This window comes from Metopolophium dirhodum, chromosome 7 (assembly GCF_019925205.1).
Source record: "Metopolophium dirhodum isolate CAU chromosome 7, ASM1992520v1, whole genome shotgun sequence".
NCBI classification, from domain to species: Eukaryota; Metazoa; Arthropoda; class Insecta; order Hemiptera; family Aphididae; genus Metopolophium; species Metopolophium dirhodum.
This window is the reverse complement of record NC_083566.1, coordinates 18,456,988-18,468,392: the sequence shown is the minus strand read 5'-3', so window position 1 is coordinate 18,468,392 and position 11,405 is coordinate 18,456,988. Positions and strand designations below refer to the sequence as shown.

General features: G+C 29.3%; 1 protein-coding gene across 1 annotated transcript; it reads right to left on the bottom strand.

The window, feature by feature from the left end:
* Positions 1–9,956: 9,956 nt before the first annotated feature.
* Positions 9,957–10,472, bottom strand: LOC132949101 (tigger transposable element-derived protein 6-like). Its single transcript, XM_061019884.1, has one exon. The coding sequence runs from the start codon at positions 10,470–10,472 to the stop codon at positions 9,957–9,959; it is 516 nt and encodes a 171-aa protein (XP_060875867.1).
* Between the last annotated feature and the right edge of the window lie 933 nt (positions 10,473–11,405).

Here is an 11,405-nt window from a genome sequence, read left to right as displayed (position 1 = left end):
TTTTTTTGATTTAACCTCAAGCCAAAATTTTTAAACATTGACAATCTGGTACCCTTTGAATAATCCTTGTTCAATGAAATAGATATTTTAAATAGTTTTTTCTGTTTAATATTCTGGATATTTTAGATTGTATTTTGTAATGTGTAGTCATACAGTTAAATTTATTCAAAATTTTTTTTTGGTTTCCTAAAATGCATTTGCCTGCGGGCGCCAACACCCTCCTTCAATTTTTTTTTTTTGATTTAACCTCAAGCCAAATTTTTTAAACATTGACAATCTGGTACCTTTGAATAATCCTAATCTTTAATGAACTAAATATTTTAAATAGTTTTTTTTGTTTAAGAAACTGGGCATTTTAGTTTGTACTTTGTAATGTGTATTCCTACAGTTAAATTTTTTCAAAATTTTTTTTTGTTTCCTAAAATGCATTTGCCTGTGGGCGCCAACACACTCCTTCAATTTTTTTTTTTTTGATTTTACCTCTAGCCATATTTTTTAAACATTGACAATCTGGTACCCTTTGAATAATCCTTGTTTAATGAAATAAATATTTTAAATAGTTTTTTTTGTTTAAGAAGCTGGCCATTTTAGTTTGTTTTTTGTAATATCTATTCCTACGGTTAAATTAATTCAAAATTTTATTTTGGTTTCCTAAAATGCATTTGCCTGCAGGCACCAACACCCTTTTTCAATTTCTTTTTTATGATTTAACTTCTAGCCAAATTTTTTAAACATTGACAATCTGGTACCCTTTGAATAATCCTTGTTTGATGAACTAAATATTTTGAATATTTTTTTCTGTTTAATATTCTGGGTATTTAAGATTGTATTTTGTAATCTGTAATCATACAGTTAAATTAATTCAAAATTTTTGTTTGGTTTCCTAAAATGCATTTGCCTGCGGGCGCCAACACCCTTTTTCAATTTTTTTTTTTATGATTTAACTTCTAGCCAAATTTTTTGAACATTGACAATCTGGTACCTTTGAATAATCCTTATCTATAATGAACTAAATATTTTAACTAGTTTTTTTTGTTTATGAAGCTGGGCATTTTAGTTTGTTTTTTGTAATGTGTAATCATACAGTTAAATTAATTCAAAATTTTTTTTTGGTTTCCTAAAATGCATTTGCCTGCGGGCGCCAACACCCTCCTTCAATTTTTTTTTTTAGTGATGCAACTGTAGTTGAATATTTTGTAGTGACATGAGAATTGATAACTTGGTGCCATATGAATAATCATTCTTTGATGAATTAAATATTTTGAATATTATTTTCTGTTTACGTTTCTGGGCATTTTAGTTTGAAGTTTGTAATGTGTATTCCCACAATAAAATTTATTTAATTTTTTTTTCTTTTTTAAAATGCATTTGCCTGCGGGCGCCAACACCCTCTTTCAATTTTTTTTTTTTTGATTTAACCTCTAGCTAAATTTTTTAAACATTGACAATCTGGTACCCTTTGAATAATCCTTGTTTAATAGACTAAATATTTTGAATATTTTTTTCTGTTTAATATTCTGGGTATTTTAGATTGTATTTTGTAATGTCTAATCATATAGTTAAATTTATTCGAAATTTTTTTTTGGTTTCCTAAAATGCATTTGCCTGCGGGCGCCAACACCCTCCTTCAATTTTTTTTTTTTAGTAATGTAACTCTAGATGATTATTTTGTATTGACTTGAAAATTGATAACTTGTTGCCCTATGAAAAATCATTCTTTAATGAACTAAATATTTTGAATAGTTTTTGCTGTTTAATATTCTGGGTATTTTAGATTGTACTTTGTAATGTGTAATCATACAGTTAAGTTTATTCCAAATTTTTTTTGTTTCCTAAAATGCATTTGCCTGCGGGCGCCAACACCCTCCTTCAATTTTTTTTTTTTTGATTTTACCTCTAGCCAAATTTTTTAAACATTGACAATCTGGTACCCTTTGAATAATCCTTGTTTGATGAACTAAATATTTTGAATATTTTTTTCTGTTTAATATTCTGGGTATTTAAGATTGTATTTTGTAATCTGTAATCATACAGTTAAATTAATTCAAAATTTTTTTTTTGTTTCCTAAAATGCATTTGCCTGCGGGCGCCAACACCCTTTTTCAATTTTTTTTTTATGATTTAACTTCTAGCCAAATTTTTTGAACATTGACAATCTGGTACCTTTGAATAATCCTTATGTATAATGAACTAAATATTTTAACTAGTTTTTTTTGTTTACGATTCTGGGCATTTTAGTTTGTACTTTGTAATGTCTATTCCTACAGTTAAATTTTTTCAAAATTTTTTTTTGGTTTCCTAGAATGCATTTGCCCACAGGCGCTAACACCCTTTTTCAATTTTTTTTTTTATGATTTAACTTCTAACCAAATTTTTTGAACATTGACAATCTGGTACCTTTGAATAATCCTTATCTATAATGAACTAAATATTTTAACTAGTTTTTTTTGTTTATGAAGCTGGGCATTTTAGTTTGTTTTTTGTAATGTCTAATCATATAGTTAAATTTATTCGAAATTTTTTTTTGGTTTCCTAAAATGCATTTGCCTGCGGGCGCCAACACCCTCCTTCAATTTTTTTTTTTAGTAATGTAACTCTAGATGAATATTTTGTATTGACTTGAAAATTGATAACTTGTTGCCCTATGAAAAATCATTCTTTAATGAACTAAATATTTTGAATAGTTTTTGCTGTTTAATATTCTGGGTATTTTAGATTGTACTTTGTAATCTGTAATCATACAGTTAAGTTTATTCCAAATTTTTTTTGTTTCCTAAAATGCATTTGCCTGCGGGCGCCAACACCCTCCTTCAATTTTTTTTTTTAGTGATGCAACTGTAGTTGAATATTTTGTAGTGACATGAAAATTGATAACTTGGTGCCATATGAATAATCATTCTTTGATGAATTAAATATTTTGAACATTATTTTCTGTTTACGTTTCTGGGCATTTTAGTTTGAAGTTTGTAATGTGTATTCCCACAATAAAATTTATTTAATTTTTTTTTCTTTTTTAAAATGCATTCGCCTGCGGGCGCCAACATCCTTCAATTTTTTTTTTATGATTTAACTCCTACCAAATTTTTTTAACATTGACAATTTGGTACCTTTGTATAATCCTTTCTTTAATGAACTAAATATTTTAAGTAATTTTTTTTTCACTTCATTGAGTTTTTTACATTTCTTCATTTGAGGCAATTTAGTTTGTACTTTGTTGTGTGTAATCATACGGTTAAATTTATTCAAAATTTTTTTTTGGTTTCCTAAATTGCATTTGCCTGCGGGCGCCAACACCCTCTTTCAATTTTTTTTTTTTGATTTAACCTCTAGCCAAATTTTTTAAACATTGACAATCTGGTACCCTTTGAATAATCCTTGTTTAATGAAATAAATATTTTAAATAGTTTTTTCTGTTTAATATTCTGAGTATTTTAGATTGTACTTTGTAATGTGTAATCATACAGTTAAATTTATTTAAAATTTTTTTTTGGTTTTTCGATTTTTCAAAGTATTTTTCCCAGCCCTTACATGTTTTCCAAAACTTATGAAACTAGTTTCAAAACACTCGTTATAATTAGCAAGAATTCTTAAGTCCGCTCTCGAAATTTGCAATTCAATTTAACCACCCTTACGGTTTTTCAAAGTTATCCACCCCAGCCCTGACTTGATGTCAGAAACTTTCAAAATTGGTGTCAAAACACTCGTTATAATTAGCAAGAATTTTCAAGTCCTTTCCCGAAATTTGCAAGTCAAAAATCTCACCTCTACGATTTTTCATAGATTTCCACCCCAGCCCTGACTTGTTGTCAGAAACTTTCAAAACTAGTCCACCACAAATAATTACTTAGAATCATTAGGTTTGTAACAAATTAACATTGGTATTAACATAGTTATGAGTTTCAGTTTGATAGCTATTTAATTAATATGTACAGTAATTTATTTTGATAATAAGAAAACAAAATTAAATGCTTCTAAAGATATCAATGTATTCATTTTTAATATGTCAAATGTAATATTATAAATTTTAATGTTTATTTAACACTTGTTTTTCTAGAGATTTAAGAGATAAGTAATACATGAAAATATAAATTATTGAAACCATACCAGTTTATTTAGCTCCAAATCGATTTTTGTGAATTTTGTTTTTTAAAATGTGTGTTTTTATAAGCATAATAATGGCACTTTTAAAAAAAGTCGGTTAAATTTTCTTTGGAAGGTATGGTTAAAAAATCTTCAAAATCTTATTATTAAGTTTAAAATTCTGTTTTTTAGGGTTCCGTAGCAAAAAACGGAACCCTTATAGATTTGTCATGTCTGTCTGTCTGTCCGTCCTGGTGTCATTGTCACTATTCTTCGAAACTATGAGAGCTATACTGTTAAAAGTTAAAACTTGGTAAGTAGATGTATTCTATGAACCGCATTAAGATTTTCACACAAAAATAGAAAAAAATACATTTTAGGGGTTGCCCATACTGAAACTCAACAATTTTTTTTCATCCAACCCATACGTGGGAGTATCTATGGATAGGTCTTCAAAAATGATATTGAGGTTTTTAATATAATTTTTTTTTAACTGAATAGTTTGCGCGAGAGTCACTTCCAAAGTGGTAAAATTTGTGTCCTCCCCCCCCCCCCCCTATAACTTCTAAAATAAGAGAATGATAATACTAAAAAAATATATGATTTTTGATTTGCAAATTTCGGGAGTGTACTTGCAAATTCTTGCTAATTATAACGAGTGTTTTGACACCAGTTTTGAAAGTTTCTGACAACAAGTCAGGGCTGGGAATAATACTTTGAAAAATCGTAGGGGTAGGAATTTTGACTTGCGAATTTCGGGAGTGGACTTGCAAATTCTTGCTAATTACTTGCAAAATATTGGCACTGTGCAAAAATTTTTTTGAAAAAGTGGAAGGGCCAACTTCACGGCGGTTTTAGACGTCCGTGAAGTTGGCCTTTACTTTCATATATGTTGTATACTGGGCCAGTGGGCAATATTATTATGAGATATAATATTTTATGATAAGTTTAAAACGAAATATTACGTAGTGAAATAGGTTTAACGGTACAGATAAAAGCAAAACATCAATATAAGTCTTAGATGGAATAATTATAGGTAGGTACCTACCATAATATATTGCAATTTGCAATAGATAATATTATTATTATTTATTATATTCTCAGAAATAAATCAAAACCAGTATTGTAAATGCGTAATATAAGTATTGCCGTTTTGGTGATTCCTATATTTGTTTAGAATTTAACGAAATGTTTTAATTAAACTAATCAATCAATTATTTAATAAAAATACAATCTTTTTATAAAAATAGTTAAAATTAAAAATATATTTTGTTTCAACACTTTTATCACTGATATCGTTGTTGGAATGTGTTGTTTAACTCATTGCCCGTTTAACTGCCGCCTGCTATAGAAAATGTATAGTATTATTATCAAGTTTTAATATTTACTAGTTATTATTATTTTTGTTATTTGATACTTAAAACTGTGAATTGTTAGTTATGAAGTTGTAAAAACAAATGTTTAGATATTCCTTCAAAAATTTAATTTTGATTCAATTTATTTGTTGTTTATGAGAACACGAAAAATGTATGTTCCCGTAAGAAAAAATAGTGTTTGTCAGCGTTTAGGAGTCCAATTAGTTTAGTGTCAAAAATGAGTTACGTAACAACCCCAAAAAAACATATTTTGTTGACATCAGCTGGTTTTAAATTGTTATGTCACTTTATTGGACAGGTGGTTTAAGAATAAATATATGTACATTATTTATAATTTATAGCATAATAATTAATGAAATAGCCGCAAGCATTTTATAACTGTTTTGATTTTCCATGCCAGGAATTAATGTTTGCGAGAAATTAATTTTTAAAAATACGGCTTGAGTTGGATGAACCTGAATATTTAAATTTTAATAAAACGAAAAAATACATTAAAATACCGTTATAAAACGGTTTTCTTTACAATTGGGATTTATAAAATTAATTTTTTTACTGTGGATTTTTATCAGTAAATTATTTTTGTTTTGGATTCAATCGATAAACAATGTAATTAATACCGATTTGGAAGTGCCGAAGGACATTCTATATTAAATTTCCAGACTTGCATCATGTATTAGGTACATACCACGAAACGCAATGCATATGGTGTGAATTAATTTATTGTTATACTGTCAAATGTCACAATGTGCAGTAATGCGATTTAATAATATGCTCTGCGAAACGTTATTAACCACAACTGTCGACGAATACAATTTATTCAGTCTCAAACTCTGATCAAGTGCTCATTAGGCTGGCAAGCCACATCAGACATCGCTGTAATTTAATATCACTTTTCAAATAAAATTTATAATTCAACCGTTTTTATTTATTTTTGGTTTTTTTCTTCTTATAATATTATGATTTAATAATTTAACAGGGTGCATTTTTTGAACATTTTTACTGATGTAGTAATGTGTTTAAAGTTTTTTTCTTTAAAAAATAAAGAGCAGAATTATATAAGATATAGTTATGTAGGTACATGGTACATTAACCGTTCAACCCAAATGCAATGTTTAGCCTTCTGGGTATACAAATAATACTGTGTGTATTTTTATTATTTTTATTCTTCAAGAAGATAATGCGCCCTACTGAACATGTTCGTAGAAGGCGCGGGGTCACGAATTCACAATTTGAAATAAAAATGCATTAAATATAGTTGATAGGTACGATTAAATAATTATTATAATACGTTATAAACTTATAACTATAAAATATCAACACATTTTTTTCCTATATTTTTAAATAATGTATGAAGTCATGTGGTTAAACATTGAAATATAAAGGTATACAACTAAAATTAAAATAATCATTCAACTAATGTAATAAGTACCTAATGCAATAATCTTATATATATGTCTATATTTTGTTCTTGTAATAACGAGAACGTAATTTTTTTTAAGAATTTTGAAATAGTTATGTTTTATTTCTAATAGTAATATTATATTGTAGGTATACATTTGGACCGATATAATATTATTAAACTATTAAAGGATATCACAACACTCAATTTTTTTAGTTTTAAGTTTATCGGCGTATTATTGTAACCCAAATAATGAAAAACTTTTTGGTAAAAATGTGAAGTTAAATAAATAATTATTCAACAAGATAATGAGAGTTGATGAATAGTCGTGTGACGTCATAGAGCCGACGAGTGAACAACCTCCCGTGTTTTACGTGTAAAAGTAGTTTGATTTACACAATAATTTTAATAACTTACGATAGTATTTCAGAATTTTTTTATCATAACCCTAAGTATATTTATGAGCTTAAGACGATGGTTTGATTTGAAATTGAATATATCTTGTTATTGTATACATATAATAAATTATGATCCAGTACGAAAGTATATCAAAATTATAATCACACATAAAAAAAAATATTTTATTTTACGATTGAAATCGTTGTGTTAATCTAGACACTTCTACGCGTAAAACCTACGCCGCCGTTCCGACTTCGGCTTTATGACGTCACACGCATATTTTTAAACTCCTGTATCTCATTGAATAATTAGTGTTTAAGTGTGAGACTCACACCATATTTCTTAGATAATGACATACTTTAAATCTAAGCAAACTTGTTTTTAGTATTGTGAGGTTAAGTATGTGGACTGTGTTATCCGTGAATGTAAGATTATTTTTAATTATTTAGAGTACCGAAGATTTTTAAAATGATTTTTTACTGGTGGTACACTAGTCATTCATATCGTTTTAAAACTATTGAAGCAATGAAACAGTACGCACCACACTTGGTGTGACACCGCTTCGTATAAATACAACTCGTGAGTTTAAACCATATGCGTTTACTTTTATTGTGCCGAAAACATATAATATATGAACAATTTATGGGTGGGACGGATTAGTATCGTCGGAGGTAGCTGATCCTGGCGATCCAGCGTTTACTGTATCCGTCTAATTTATACAAATCAAAAGAGTATGTGATTATGTCTTATAAATACAATTATCGGGGGGGGGGGGTCGTTTAAATAAGCGGCGTCTATTCATAATTCCCCGATCGGCGAAGCGAGGCCTAAGAAGGCGCGCTTGGGGGGGGGGGGGGGGTAACAATTTGTTATTTAACTTCTGGCGTGGATGGTGGTCGTCCTGTCCTCGTGATCGGTGGCCTGGGAACAATCCGTGAAATGCAGGTCCTTCCTCTGGATGGCTGGGTAGTATACTCTCTGTCCTTTGGCTGCTCGTATCTAAGGGCTACGGGTATGCCACGGAACTATACTGGTGGCGCATCGAGTACCAACGACGAGGTTTCAGTTGGCCTGTTCCTCGCCGTCTGGTAGGTATATTTAACGAGAGGTTACTATCAATATATAGTTCCGTATAGCTAGCGGTTCGACCAACCCGCGTCATTATCTTTATAGCCCGTCGTCGTCGAGTAGGAATGATGTGGTGGTCGGTGGCTTTCTACCGATGGCCGTGCTGTCGTGTAAGTAACACGCTACAAATTGTGCGTCGATGTTGCGCCTGAACTACCTCGCTGACATGACGTCGGCCAACGGACGTTGATTATTCGACAAGGTCACGTCTATATTCACCGGGTAAGCAAAACGTCGGTCAATATAGTTATATCTATTTTCCTCCAATATTATAGCAAATATTTTTGTTGTAGTATTTCCGTTTTATAAAGATAGAGTAAAGCTAGGATCATATTTTGCGCTTATCGGTTGATGATTACACTCTGGTATCAGCTATCTATATCAGCTATCGATTAAGCCTAATAAAGATACGTAGGTACATATAACATACATTTCTTTAAACAGGTATTCTTGTTGCACTGAAATGTCCAATAATTATAAAAAAATATAATATAATCAATTTTTTTTTTGGTATGCATAAATTATTTGTATTAACTATTTTATTATTTTGTTTATTATTTATTGCATGAAAATGGAAAGTGGGGGAAAATGGACAGTGGAGGAAAACCGTATCTCGTTTTTGGAGGAAAATGGCTATGGCATTTTATTTTGTATTTTTTTTAATGGGTCTATCGTAGTTTAATACGTAGGTACCTCTGCATAAATAATTACCTCAATTAATTATACATTCTTTTAATGCTCAATACACTATTTTGATTTTCCTAAGTTCTTAGATATTTGTTAGATTTTTGAAAGAATACAATATTTTTCTTGATTACAAGTCTTATGTGGTTATTCCATTTTTCTTTTTAAATCTAAGATTTGAAAATGTAATACAAAATTATCCATAAGTTTGTCTATCTTTATCAAAAAAAAAATGTCTACAATAAAGTCAAATTAAATTTTTATGAAAGTTTGAAATTCATATTTTTAGAACATTTGATATTCACTCGATTTTTCGTGTAACGATTTTCTTATTTTGTTGTAATTAAAAAACGTATGACTGTAGATACTTGAAAATTTCACTGAATGTTTATATTAGAATTTTCTATACACGATACAATATTTTGACTCTTTTTGAGCTGTTTACAGACAATGTCAGTTTTCAATTTTTTTAGTTTTTTTTTCTATAAAGATCAATAAAATTGTATTTTTTCGGTAGAAAAGCGTGAAAAATTAATGCAAGGCTCCTGATATACTGTTACAATAACAGTTGATTAAAAATATATAGGCACCATTTTTTTTATAAGCATTGAAAGTTCAAATTTTGACAAAATTTATCAAATTTATAATTTAATAATTATTTTGTAGTTAAAAATTTATAAAATGTTCAACTTTTATAGCTAAGGATTGAAAATTGAAAACAAGGATCCACGTAAATAGGTTATACAGTAGTCACTCGATAATTCGAAATTCAGGGGACCGAGTTAAAAATTCGATTTACCGAGTGTTCGAATTATCGAGGGAAAAAAAATTAATTCGAATTAAAGAGAGGTGGAAAATTGTACATAATGTATGTATGTATTACGTTTATTTTAAAGTCTGGTCTCATCGGCATTAAAAATATCCCTAGCATCATAATCAACCAATAGATTGATTAACTCATTTTTCCAATCTTGTGAAATGCACGGGTCAACACTTGCACTCTCTCCACATACTTTTTTGAAAGTTAAATCATGACGTTTTTTAAATTTTTCTAACCAACCCTCACTAGCTTGAAAATTTGTGATACCTAAGTTGGTAGCAAACAACTTAGATTTTTCTTTTAAAATAGGTCCTGATATTGGAATATCATTTTGCCTACTTTGAGTAAACCAAGCCATAAGACATTCTTCCAGATCGGGGTACTCACATTTTTTCTGTCTGATCTGCGATGAATAAGGTGTTAATGTTGTAAGATGGTCCTTTTGTTTTAGTATTGTTGAAAGCGTAGAAGCTGGTATACCAAAACGTAGAGCAACATCTTTTTTTTTTTCACCTGCTTTAACTGCTGCGATCACTTTTTGTTTGTCGGCTATCGACAAACACTTGTACACTTTTACGGGACCCATATTGCGACTGACTACGTTAGCTACGACTGATTTCGTTTGTTCAATTTCAATAACGGTTTACCCATAGCAGAGGTTTATTTTGGTATAGATTAGGTAGGTAAGATACGATAACATTAAACTACGATAATATTTAACTATCATAATCCTTATATGTACATATGAACGTACATATAGTCGTGTTTAAAGAAATTCGAATTATAGAGATTCGTGAAAAAAAATTCGAATTGTAGAGTGTGCCTCACCGACAGACATTTCGAATTATCGAGGGGACCGGAGTACATGTATTTATTTCTAATTATAGAGGTTTTCTCAGGGGACTTAGCGTTTAGTTCGATTTATGGAGTTTTTCGAATTATCGAGGTTCGAATTATCGAGTGACTACTGTATATAAATTACTTTATTCACAATTATATCATCAAATATACTTAGTAATATCATAGGCTGACTGACCGTTTTCGATCAGAATCGTTTTTCTTATACAATGATATTATATCATTGAATTCAAATTTAACACCATCCATTACAGTGACCCACTTGTAACCTACTGTACAGCAGAGGGAATTCCACTTACCCACTTTTTTTTAGTTGTAACGAAAAAATTAATAATAGTAGAGATTTCCACAGAAAATTCATAACAGCATTTAGGTACTAGACATGAAAAGGTATATTTTGAATTTTTCGACTTTTTTAATTTTTTTCGATTTTTACAATTTTTGTTTTTGGGTAAAACGATTGAAAATGTAATATACAATTTTTCTAATAAATCGTTCATAATATACCAATTAAAAATATCGAAAACGCATAGTCACGATTTTTTTTATAAACACTTAGAGTTAAAAAGTTGACTTTATTTGTCAGAACATGCCTATATCAAGATTTATTTTTTATAGACATTTGAAGTTAAAATTTTGTCAAAATTAGATATTTGAACAA

Coding starts and splice junctions, on each gene's coding strand:
- LOC132949101 (XM_061019884.1), bottom strand. CDS start 10,472: ATGGGTCCCGTAAAAGTGTACAAGTGTTTGTCGATAGCCGACAAACAA.